Source organism: Rhodnius prolixus, unplaced genomic scaffold (assembly GCF_049639745.1).
Source record: "Rhodnius prolixus isolate KJV_2025 unplaced genomic scaffold, Rpr scaffold_5, whole genome shotgun sequence".
In the NCBI taxonomy this organism is placed as follows: domain Eukaryota; kingdom Metazoa; phylum Arthropoda; class Insecta; order Hemiptera; family Reduviidae; genus Rhodnius; species Rhodnius prolixus.
Genome location: NW_027411624.1, coordinates 38,133,962 through 38,147,071, shown reverse-complemented (window position 1 = coordinate 38,147,071; position 13,110 = coordinate 38,133,962). Strand labels below are relative to the sequence as shown.

The window sequence follows — 13,110 nt, the reverse complement described above, 5'->3', positions numbered from 1 at the left end:
TATTTCTATTTTTGGCATGCAGTTAAATTTAATAAATAATTTGTAAGGTCAAATTCAATAAAAAAAGGAAAAAATATAAAGGTTTATTATTAAAGACAAAAATTATGAATAACTGTTATAATATATTATTTATATTTTATATATGTATTTATATATCTATGTATAATATATTACATATTCTGAGTGCTTAATATATTACAAAAATAAATAATTTATTTTACTGCTTATTTTTTCAAAGAAAAAATAAAGTTGAAGGCACTGGTGCTTCAATAAAAGGGTGTTCGGAAGGCCTAAGTTTTCAAAATTGAAAAATTTAAATTTTCTATAAATATATTAAGTAATAACAAAGGTGCAAGTAATTTTTTTTTATCCATTTAAAAAAAACGGGATTCAATAAAATATTTTTAAAATTGTAAAAAATATGCATACTTAATGGGAAGAAAATCTTAAACAAATTTGAGGTAAAATTAATAAATATATGTGTACTAATTATTATTCTTTAGATTACCACAAAAAAATTAACAAATTCAAAGAAATATATATATACAAAAAAGTATTTTTGCACTTTGGTATTTTCCAGATTTATTTTATCATTTGAAATATAAAATACATTTATAGCTAAGGCACAAAAAATGCGCAAATATCACAAGAAGTCACTCTGATTACAAAATGCCAAATTTGGCATATATTATAGTCTACAACCAAAAATATTGATTTTTTTAATAATTTAAAAATATATATTAATATATTATTATGTTGGTGCTATTCCAGTTTTGCCCTGAGATTAAGCAAAGCAATTCTGTTCTCTTTCAAAAAGATAACACTAATAACATTTTAAATAACATTAACGAGGGAGGGGGTTTACTGAGTGGTAAGCGAATACTGGATTCCAACGCGAAGATCACGGGTTCGAATCCAGCTGCTGGCCCTCAGATGATCTCTTCCTAGAGCTTCTTACAGCTCACTGTCCGGTGATGGACAGTGTTATCTGCATCAAGAGAACACTGTCCGGAGGCCGGCAGTGCACTGAAAATACACTTATTACTGGGCGCCAAAAACCTCAGATGTTGACACGACTTAAATAAATAAAAAAAAATTTTTCGGCCTAATATGTACCAATTTTACATAATAGAACAATCGAGAAAAAACAATGCATGAATATTTTGAGGAAAAAAAAATAATATCACTAGGTCGTTAGCAAATTTTTGCAAGAGTAAGAGATATCAGAAATTTGGTGCTGAGGAAGGAGAGGATTGTAAACTTAAATGAAGGGCAAGTATAAATTGGAAATCAGGTTTTTGAAACCGAGACGAATTGAAGAGGTTAGATATCTGGGTCTCACTGATAACTACATTAATAGGATTTTAGATAAGTAAAATATTCCCCACTAAAATGCTCTGAAAAAAGAGGATCAATGGAATGGCGTCGTGTTGGACCACCTTCTAAAAAAAGCGAAATGTCACATTCACCGGAAGGCATTACGGCGATTTTGTGGAATTTTGAAGGCATTTTATTGACTTCAAGGAAAGCGTAATACATTAAATGCAGAATGTTAAACAGTGTAACTATGGGGTACCATGAAAGGAAAGAGGAAGGGTAAATTATCAAGAATTGTGAGTCTCTATCTCATGTCAATGCATTGTACTTTACTGTCGTGCTATCTGTAAAAACTGCGGCACAGGAGACTTTCTTTCTGTTGGACTCCTAAGAGTTTTTTCAAAATTAAAATGTAATCTTCACTAATGAAAGTATTCAGCAATGAGAAGGTCTAGGTAATAGTAAATAAATTGCTTAACTACGTTTTAAAAAATTGTACGATGCTTTAATCAAAAGTAATCTCATATTAGTTATTTGAAAAATCATTCTAACTTAAGCGGGAACTGTTTCACTTATTTTCGTTGACGACTTTCGGGTAGAACAAGCCTACCTCGAACGAAGTCAATACTCTTTTGAAAATGTAGATGGTTTACTTTCCTGGGTTCACTACCGATAAGCCCATAATAGGTCAGTTAAAGTAAAGTTAAAGGCTTTAACTGTCAACAGAACTTAAAATTTAAAAAAGTTCTGCAAGTCACTTACTATCGAGGGAGATGAAAATACAAATTTTCTAACCTCCAGCTTTTGCAAATTCTAGCTTGTGAAGGTCGGAACAAAACAAAGGCAGATGAAAGTTGCGTTCACACAAACCAATGGAGCATTGAACATTGAACTGAAAAGGCTAACGAAAACGATATTGTGAAGAGATAAAATTGGGGAAGCAAAGGAAACAGGACATGCCGCTAGAATGGACCCGAAGGGTAAGTTAACAAAAATTAATGTGCGAAACCACATACAAATTGAGGTGAAATTAAATTAGCAGTATCAGAATGAATAAGCATTGTTATAATAATGACCAAAGCAGTCGATGCGCCTATTAAAAAAAAAAATAATCGATACGAACTGGTTGCAATGTTTTAAGACTCAAAGCTAAAGGAATAGTAAGTTCAAAAATATGGAAATGTTTGCAGAAAGGTGGTTTTTATTTTGAACAGAAATATTTATGTAATTTTACCGTTTCAAGCAACAAAACTTTTATAACAACCAAGTATTGTTTTCAAAAGAAAAGATTGTTCAATCAAATCATGGAAAGAAATAATATGAGGGTTGTTTATCAAACATCTTGCAAATAAAATAAGGTAAAATATCTATTAGTTAATAATAACAATAACAATGAAAAATTGGAAGGAGATTAGCTGAGTGGTTTGGACTCCCATGCAGAGATTCCGGGTTCCAGTTCAGCACGATCTTTAATTTTCTTTTCTTTATAGCTAGCTTACTGTCTCTCTGTGGTTGCAATGTGTTTAGATAAAAAGTGAATTTAATAGTTTTAATACTTTGTGAAATTCAATGATGCTTTAAAAAATGTTTGTGAATAAAAAAAATAATAAATAAATAAAGCAAGGCTTGTTAAAGACAAATAAAAGAAAAGAAAAGAGAATTCTTTCAACTGCAAAAATAAACATATACATATTAAATTTACGCACTACAACCTAGAATTAAAATTAAGTATAAATTTTCATACAGCTCGATGACTTGATTAATAACATAACAAAGACAGAAATAAATTTCATTCACATCAATTTAGCTGTATGTAGTAGCTAAATTTATCAGTTATAAGTCCACCTCTGTTCACTAACTTAAAAAATTAATAATCTCAAAACCAAATAAAAATTAAAACGATTTAATTTATATAAACATATATATACATATTTTTTTAAAGGAGAATGGGTACTAAATTAATATCATTTAAACAGAGAAAGCTGAATGTTTAGTAAACCTGAGTAATTGGAAAACACTGTCAGGAAAAAATATGCTGAAGAGGATTTTTGTAAATATAAGGTACAATACATATATTCTATCAAGTTATCGAGCTATGATTATTTAGAAAAATTTAAAACATTTTTGTAAATTTATACAAAAAAATTCATTTAATATAATTCTTGTTTCTAATATTTGCCAATTAGTAATTAGCTGGCCCCTTAATAATCAAACTAAATGCACCCTTAATATATTTACTTAAACTTAAAAACAACTATTATTTTTTAATTATTTGTCATTTAAATCAGAATTATAATACGGTGCTTTCACTCAGTTATCCTTAAATATTAGAGAAAAAATCTTTTAGGACTAAAATATATTTTTTACCAATTATTTTAATTAAGAAATATACAATGACTTTTGTACACGGTGATGTACGTTATTTACAATTTACTTTAAGTCATACTGTTTTAAGACTGTCGTCTCTTATAAAATATTTATTACTATTTACAAAATAAAAGCTAGGGTATGGAAGGAAATTAAGAGAATTTTGAAATTTTGAGCAAGAATATCACGAATGGAGGTTTTATTTTAAAGTGTGTTGGTTAATTGTTGCTGCAGGGAGAGGAGATTCTTTTGTATTGTTATTATTAGTAGGCAATGTGGTCGATTTTTCTGACAAAGAAAGAGGTGATGGTGGAGGAAGCGGTATAGGTGGAGGGGGTAGTGGTGGCGGCTTGTCTTCCAAAGGTTTGTGTGGTTTTATAGAACTGGGGCAGGCACTAGAAGTTGACGACGATGATACTGGTGGAACATCTCTTTTCTTGTCATCAAGAGTTACTGATGGTTTGGGTGATAAAGAAGAAGGTGGTATCCTCTGAATCGAAGGCGGAGTGGATGGTGCACTTTTAAATTCATGCGGTGGAAGGGGCGGGGGTGGTGGAGGCTGTGCTCTTTGCGGGTTTGGTTGTAAGCCAGGATTATTGTAGAGCATACTTATTGATGGCGGCAGCGATGGATGATATGCTGCCGATGCGCACATCGAACGCAACAATTCAGGACTAGCACCTGAGAATGGGAATCCAGAATAAAGTAGGTGGTAAGGATTTGGCGGAAGGTAGCTTGTAGCACCCCCACATCCCGTGTGAGCCGGTCGAGGTGTGTAAGGCGGTGGTGGTTTATCCTGACCACGCGGAGTGTACGGAGGCGGCTGTTTTACCGGAGATTTGGGAGGCGATTGTTTGGGTGGTGAATCTTCCTGCCGGCCCGCACTGCCATACATTGGTTTTACGCCCTCAGCAGGATTACCTAAAAATCTGGGCGCATTTCTCATTTTAAAAAATCTAGGTGGTTTGTTAAGATCACAGTTTTGTTTTAACGTCAACATTGTCGTTCGATCTATACTTGGATTCCAAGTAGGAGAAGATATAGTTTTGTACCTTGACTGAAGATGATTTGTCGTTCCTCTAATTTTTCTTTCTTGTACAGATTTCATGCCGGGATATACTTTTGTAACGGGTCTTATAGTAACACCTGTATTACCAATAACCGTCTCATTAGGACTCAGTTTGCTAACAATCCTATTTAACACATCACCTTTTGTCGTAGTGGATGGCGGAGTTACCCTACTTATGCTCAACTTATTCTCACATTGAATCATCGTATGGTTTACTTCTTTTTTCACTTGATCTTTGCTCACTTTGCTAACACTGACTATAGGTTCAGTATTTCTGTTTTGGGGAACTGTGGTAAATGACAATTTATTAGTCATTACTTGAGAATTCGCTTGAGATGTCGCTGTTGGATGAGATACGGGACAATTTGGGGCTTCCACAGCTGGTTTTGGGCTACATTCGCTACTCTTCATGTTACGTACACTCATTACACCATTTTCACTTATTTGTAATTGGACTTCCTTCCATTCTCCTTCTGAAGAAGATCCTGCGGGCTCAGTTGAAGAAGCTTGATCGTGTTTAATTTTATTCTTTTTTAAATCTTCCACGTTAGAGTCCTTAACTATGTTTAGCTCTTCTTTCTTTTCGTTTTTTTCTGAATCTAGTTTATTTTCTCTTTTTTCACTCACTTCCTCTATTTCCTCTAGGGATTTACTACTTACCGACACAGAGTTATTAGCCTCTTTTATACTGCTTTCTTTTATACCATTTTTATTCTCAGCATGCTCTTTCTGACAGGCTTCTTTTTCTATCTGAAGAGAAGTTTTGGCATCTTTACCTTGAGCTGAGACCATTTCATCACTCTTTTGCTCTTTAATTATTTCGTTTTTAGAAGGTATTCCTTCCATTAAAAGATTTACATCTACTTTGCCTTTTTGTTCTTCCTCCTTCTTTTCCTCTACCGGTTCAAATTGAGTCGAAGAATTAAGACAGTTTGGAGGAATTGGTGGCATCAATCTAATAGTCTTCTTCTTTAGCTCTAATATTCGGTACATCAAATGGATTGGTATTTTCTAAAACATTTCGTATGTGAACAAGAAAAGAGATTAATCGTAATTACATTTAATAGAACTATAAATGTTGAGAATTCAACAATTTTATGTAATTATAAACTATGATTTACTTACGCGTCTACACTGGTAGGTATATGCAATATCCATAATTGTGATGTCATCCTGCAGCAAATCGTCTTTGAAAAACAAACTAACACGATGAATATGTGATAAACCGAATTTTCCTCTTATTAATTTGACCAAATGAGACACTGTTACTGCAGCTGGACAATGGAGATAACGTTTTGGCCAAAGTGTTGTGCCCTAAAATATTCGCTGAATTTATTAAATTGTTACAAATATACCTATTTCAGTTAGAGCAAATAATCCAGATTTTCAATAAGATAGAAAAAAGTAACACTCATGGATAAAGTCCGGAGGCCACTAGAAAGTGGGAAATCAATATCTTACGGCCAAATTCGTTTAGGCTCAAAACGAAGATTTCTCTTCTGCGATCTGCAAGTTTGCCCACAAGACGAAGTTATCTAACCACTAATTTATATTTTTAAAAAAAAGCGGTTTTGAGGCTGATTGTAACGAAGCTTTGTTGGGAAGGACTTCAAATATCTCTTTAGCAGCAATTAGGTGCTACTTCTTGGATTGAATGTTTAATAATTTGCAAACATGAAATGCATTTTGCATTCCTCATTTTTAAAATCATGAAAATTATGAATGGCTTTTGCAAAAGAAATTTATTTTTATTAACTAAAATAAATGAAAAAAATTTACCTGTTCATTATTTTTGTCCGATTGATACTCTAAACAAATTATTAATAGTTCATCTGGAAAGAAGATAGGTGTTGCATCAGAAATTTCACCCCTTTGCTCAGGCACTGCAGGCATAGCTCCTGGATACTTCTCATAGAATGCTACCCTCCGTTCCATTTCATCTATGTAATCCGGGATAAAAAAAGAGCAAGTTTAAACATGCTTTTTGTGTTAACAATTTTTGCAATTGATATTTAAAGCACATTGCAAATAAAAAAAAAGTTAAGGACAAATGATAGGCCGTCATTTAATTAAATGAACATAACTAACAACATTTGAACAAATCCTTACTTACTTTTAAAAAGTGATGGAACTAGTTTATAAACAATATTTTGTAAAGTTCGATCACTTCTAATGTTTAAGAGAGGAGCAGTTTTATGCACCTGGACATCACATATGGGACAATACTTGTTTTTTTGCAAGTACCTTACAATGCAACTTTTGCAAACTAAAAAGAAAGTAAAATCTTAATAATGGGACACTCTAACAAATATATTCATAGGTTTGTTTTTAACAAATTCGAAAAAGTAACTCACATGAATGAAGGCATTCTATAATGGTTGTAGCATCTATGTAATAACCACCGCACAACACACAAATCAAATGCGGATTAACATCCGTTATTTTAATTCTTTTAGGGCTGTGCATTATGTATATTTACAACTGGCCAAAATCTATCAAATAAAAGGTTTGTCAAATATAACATTATTTTTTATATTTATCAATGAACATTAAATAGGTTATAAACTTAGTAAAAAAATACTTACAACGGAAGCAATTGTAGCAAACTCTACAATTCCAAAAATCGTGATATGCATGACACTTCATAGTGAGCAATGCTTCACTTTACTGTTCTATTATATGTTTTAGATTTCCTACAAGAAACACAAATGCCGATTAAGTAATATGAAGACTAATAATGGACAAGAAAAATACTTATTATTTTAACTTTATCAGATGTCACGACCAATATGAAATTTCAGCAAAATTAATTTTATTAAAAAAATACTTTATTAAAATTTGATTAAATAAATACGCCTTAGTAAAGTAATAAAATAAATAGGTTAAAGAACGGCACTGACCTCAAAGATTTTATTCCATATTTACAAGTGCGTTGGCTTACTTTTAAAAGTCATTTTCATAACATATTTTTAACACGTTTCACTTCGAAATAATTAAAAAAATCATAAATTGTAACATGATGGGAATCATTAATAACAAAATAATGCATTTACAGCGTTTCCCACTACAGGAGACATTATTATAACCTTGTTATTGTAAGCAGTTGGGTTCTGATTTTATCCAACACGCTTCGCTCTGTCCGATGTTGTTAGTTGATAAGTGCTTAAATAATTAAGGTTTTTTAACTTAATACACTGGTTTTAGTTAATTATTAAGTTATTTCTATTATGACTTTTTAAGCGCTTTTAAATGGAATTGTCACAAGAAATAAGTACAGGACTTAAAAGATTAACAAATCCATCTTTAATTTCAGAAGATTATTTTGATCAAATTTTTAATGAGGTTTCTTCATATTTAGAGTACCCATTGGGTTTAAACCATGCTGTGGGTATGTATGAGTTTTTGTATTGAATCTGAATTTTTCTTCTGCTCTCCTGTTTTCTAATGTATAATTTTTAGCTATACCTGCAGATACCCCTAGGATTGATGTAGTTAAAGAAAGTTATGCTTCCCTTTTGACATTTATTATTGAGTCTATAAGGCATCAAACAGATACAGAAACACTTTCTAAATTATTAAAGAATCACAATTTTTCGAAGAATCAGATTGAGAAGATCCAAAATTTATATTCAAACCAATCTCTTCCATTGCGGATAACGCTTAAAAGTTATAACTGTGATCCCCCACATATCTATGATATAAAATGGAAAATGAGTTATTGTGTCAAGGTAACGTCCATTTTATTTAACTGTTATTCATGCATTTTTATTTTTTCTCATTTGCTTTGTATTTATTTCTAGTCTTCATTTTCGGATTTTGACGAAAAAGCTCTTTATTTCATCGAATTACTAGTCACCAACCAGTTTAATTCAGAACATAACCAGCAATCACAAAGAATTAACTTCGTTTGCACAATACACCAGCTGCAGAGCTTGGTTGCAAATCTTAGATCTGCGGTTAGACAAATAGAATCTATCACTGATTTTTCGAAATGATTAAGAGGTAAAAAAATAAATATTTTATACTTTAACTTTTTAGGTAATCAAATAATCGATTTAATTATAAATGATCAATTAATATCTTCAAACTTGGTACCATTACAAAAAATTAAGCATTATTTGTAAGGAGTTCGTTAATTTAAGTAATATCTAATGTTATATAAATATGTAATGTTTGATTTATGTTTTGGTTTTACAACTTAATTAACATTTTTAAAACTGCGTTTATCTTTAGATTTATTTCACCTTAGTTTTTACAATTTTCTAGAAGGGTATTTCTATAATAATATTAGTGTTTTTTTTTTATGAGGGTGTTGACAATAAGTAGTGGTGATAGAGGTATCCAGGAAAGGTGGAATGGAGTATAAACTAAAGCAGCCTTTTCAGATATCTGAGCTAATGAGAGCCAGTCATTTTAAAATAAGCTACAGTAAATGCCGCTTTAAATTTGATTTTTAGTAAATTAGCCGGTTAATAGAGAAGAGAGTATCTGATTACAAAAAGGGGAATTGCTGCACCAAAATAATTGCTCAAATAAATCTCAGATTTTGAAATTTTGTATTTGATTCGATGCGAATCAATGCCGAACCATAAGGATTAATCTATCCAAAAAGCGTAGAGGCCTGTTAAACATCCACAATGAATGGGACAACTGCAGCTCTTCAAACATTTAAAGGAATCTTATAGATAGCTATCTTAGGATATTCCTAGTTGTCTTAGGATATTTATAATTAGGTTCTCTTACTTGTCAGAAAAATAATTTTGTTTGAGTTCTTCAAATTCTAAATATTCAATTTTTCAGGTTTTCCGAAATGGAAACCAAACAAATTAAACAAATATTTTAATGCAAGTTAATTTCATTTAATACTAATTTGAAAAGTAATTAATGAAGTTTTTGTCTTAACGTGAGAACTTCGTGCTCCAATGTCCTCAGATTTTAATGCGCAAAATAAATAAATAAAAATAACGAATTAATAAAAATATCCATCATCACTGCTTTCAGAGATAAGTGATTAAAAAAATTGGACAGAACTTTTTAAATTATTATTTTTTATTCCAAAACACACCACTTACTGATAAAAGTACACCAACCAAGCTCATAGAACTTTAAAAATTGTGCACAAAATATTTGTTTCTTGGGAAACCTGGAGGTAAAAATCTTTTTTTAAGAAAACATTCTTAGATTTTAATGGAACTAGTACAAGTCCATTAAATATAACGTAGACTAAATTACAGTATGATTAGATGTTTTTTTAGATGCTTTAGTGTTTTCGCGTAACCAGGTAACAACAGACTGAATTAGAACCAGGACAAAAAACTGTGATGAGAAGGGCTTGCGGAGTCTTGCCTTTAATTTTTCCACAATGCTGTTGTACATTAAATGTTTTGTAGCCTCTGCCGAAAGTCAGGTCTGTTTCTTATAAATAAAAGTCTATTCTGGAATATTGTGTACAGGGATGTATGAAAACCAGATAATTTAGGTTCCTCTAAATAGCTTTTTAATTAACGGTTCAATTTTTTTTTCGATGGCATTATATGTTAAGAAAAAATCAAACTTTAAAATTTTAAAGAACTTTTTAGTGAAAAAGTTGAGCCCGCATGTTTAAACAATGTTGTAAAAATTAGGTATGGGATTCGAAGGCAAATAAAAAAAGATAATCGCATTTTTTAAAGGCATTGTTTTATTAAAAATATTTTAACCATTGTGATGATTTAATTTCTTACTTTTTTCACTACTAGATCTGATCTAACAAAAACATTATTTCGATAAAAAAAAAGCACATTTATTTGAAGAATTCCTTAAAAAAAAAAAATTATAAAACTAAAAAATATATTCATTCCAATTGTAGATTTTATATAAAATATTAGTTTTAATATTTAGTAACAAAGCTTAACGTTATCCTTTCTTTGGACGGTTTTCATTAAATTCTTAATACTAAAATCTAAAAATAATAATAAGAATTCTAAGTGAACATTCTAATGCGATCACAAAGTTTTTACATTAATATCACAGTCATTTATAATATTTTTCGTGCTCATTGCAAAATTTGTTACACAGTTTTTCAGAAACCATTTAGATTAATCTTTTAGCATCAATATTATGTACAATATCAAAAACCTTTATTAACAACAAAATGATTTCAATTACATTAAATATTCCCATTAAATTTTTCGAGTCTATTTTGTAGGGCAAGTTTTCAAATATTGAATTTATTTAATAATCATTTAAAGATTGATCGATTTGTGGTTTAAACAGAAATGGTAATAGTTCGCCTATTGCTACACTTTATTGAATTAAAAGACTGAATAAATACATGAACGACGGAACTGCAATATCAAAGATTTTATCCATCACAGCATTCATTCTTGCTGTTCTTAAACCTCTTGGTGTTCAGTTTTTGATCCTAATTCATAAATTCATACATCAGATTTGTTTATAAAATTTGACTTCCATTTACAAAGTTTATCTTCTGATGGAAAGGTTTAAGACGGAAGAAAACCTGGATCCGGTCAATTATGAAAAAAAAATATCTATATTTGTTTTGCAATAAAGCCACAAAGTTGATTTCGTGGTAAAATAATAATAAATAAAAATAAATAGTTAAATTAGGAACTATTCCCTATACGTTAACAATTCACCTTAGTTCTTAAATTTTATTACATAAAAACAGATCATTTATTACAAAAGATGCTTGCTGTAAGATATAAAAAATAATGAATAAAATACTGATGTAATGTTAACTAAGTAATATTTGTATTGAATCAAATAATTCTCATACTAGAATTAATTCTCATTGCAGATAAATAGGAAAGGTAACTTTGTTTTTTAAATATCTCCTTAATAAAGGTGAATGCTTATAAAATTAAGACCTAATTAAGAAATATATAAAATACTGAACGGTGAAAGTATATTTTGTCCTGATGTAAGTTTTAATGTTAATCACGGTCTGTTCCCCTTATTGCTTAAAACTTCCTTCCTACTTGAGAGAAACACTTATGTGCTCCAATTTTTCGTTCTGATTAAAATAAAACTTCCTTTCTTGCATAGCACGCTAAGTATCAATGATCGATGCGCAAAGAATAGAAAGAAATATTCAATCCACATGAAAAAGATGAACGTTTCTCACCTTTATCTTCTCTTCTAAGTGTTGTAGTTTTTTTTTTTAAGGCGAGCTTTTAATGACTTCCGGGAGTACATCTTCGTTTGAGTCAGTTTTTTTCTTGAATGAATTTTCTATATCAAGCAATGATTTACCTTGAGTTTCTGGCAAGTACAGAAATACGAACAGAACTGTTGTTATTGATACAGCACTAAAAAGTATCATCATTCCTGACAGATGTAATGAAGTCATCATGTCTGGATATACTTTAATTATCGTAAATATAAACAGATAAGCTAGAGATGAGACAGTACCACTCATCAGACCCCTAACTGGCAATGGAAACAATTCGCCGATCATAAGCCATGGAAGTTGCAACATACCGAGCATACTTGCTATTACATTCAATATCACACAAATTAATGGTACATAAGGACAAGGTCTGTCTATTGGTGGTAAATGGCCAAATTCGAATTCATACCAAGCTGCCAAACCCATCGAGAGGCCCATTCCTAGCCCCGAACCCATTGCTAAAGGTCTTCGACCAAAATGTTGAATACAAATCGATCCAATTGCACTGGTAACCAGCCTTACTCCTCCTATAATTATCGATTCGACAGAACTCTCAAATACAGAACCAATTTCGTTAAATATACTAGTAGCATAATACACAATAATGTACATTCCTGAACCTTCTTGGCAAATAAAAAATAATATAAGAATAATAAAAGGTTTCCAAACTCCGGGTTGTCTTAGCTGACTCAAATATTCTAAAAAAGTTAAATTAGTTTTATTGTTGATTGACTGCATAATAAGTTCCATCTCTTTATCAGCTGATTCTTTGGAACCTCTCAGAGTTAACAGGGTACGATGAGCCTTTTCAAATTTTTTTTTGTGGGCTAGCCATGGAGGAGTTTCTGGTAGGAAATAGATAATTATTAAACTAAATGCAGCAATAGCAGCGCAGGCTACAGATACTAGGTGCCAATCCAGGATATAGCCAAATAAGTAGACAAGTAAAACACCAAACGAAACAAATACTGGTCCAAGAGATGCCAACATGCCCCTTTCTGCAGGTTGACTTATTTCAGCCAAGTAGACGTAACATGTAGAACCCATACCTGCAAAAAATAAAATAAATTTCTTTTAAATACAGAAAGTTATTCACGTTTTGTAAAGAGGAGTGTTTCTTTATATTCTTAATATTTAATAAATAGCAATATTAAGGAGAAAGGGAGAACGGAGATAGTGCATTGAA

General features: G+C 31.0%; 3 protein-coding genes across 5 annotated transcripts in view; 1 reads left to right on the top strand and 2 right to left on the bottom strand.

The window, feature by feature from the left end:
• Positions 1 to 67: 67 nt before the first annotated feature.
• Positions 68 to 7,829, bottom strand: LOC141458416 (uncharacterized). Its single transcript, XM_074136360.1, has 7 exons — positions 7,654 to 7,829; positions 7,339 to 7,446; positions 7,108 to 7,245; positions 6,867 to 7,019; positions 6,533 to 6,693; positions 5,879 to 6,067; positions 68 to 5,764 (listed from the first exon to the last, which is right to left on the bottom strand). The coding sequence occupies exons 3-7, from the start codon at positions 7,217 to 7,219 to the stop codon at positions 3,884 to 3,886; spliced, it is 2,496 nt and encodes an 831-aa protein (XP_073992461.1). The 5' UTR covers positions 7,220 to 7,245; positions 7,339 to 7,446; positions 7,654 to 7,829; the 3' UTR covers positions 68 to 3,883.
• Positions 7,830 to 7,859: 30 nt separating this feature from the next.
• On the top strand, positions 7,860 to 10,640 carry LOC141458421 (COMM domain-containing protein 3). Its single transcript, XM_074136377.1, has 3 exons — positions 7,860 to 8,141; positions 8,213 to 8,481; positions 8,554 to 10,640. Exons 1-3 carry the CDS (start codon positions 8,003 to 8,005, stop codon positions 8,746 to 8,748), a joined length of 603 nt encoding a protein of 200 aa, XP_073992478.1. The 5' UTR covers positions 7,860 to 8,002; the 3' UTR covers positions 8,749 to 10,640.
• A 1,266-nt stretch (positions 10,641 to 11,906) lies between these two features.
• LOC141458418 (trehalose transporter 1-like protein) overlaps positions 11,907 to 13,110 on the bottom strand; it is a 35,034-nt gene continuing 33,830 nt past the window's right edge. For all 3 annotated transcript variants that reach the window (XM_074136369.1, XM_074136370.1, XM_074136371.1), the window contains one exon: positions 11,907 to 12,973. In XM_074136369.1, the coding sequence (XP_073992470.1) occupies positions 11,916 to 12,973 (1,058 nt within the window). In that variant the 3' untranslated portion in view covers positions 11,907 to 11,915. The remainder of the gene's footprint in view (positions 12,974 to 13,110) is intronic.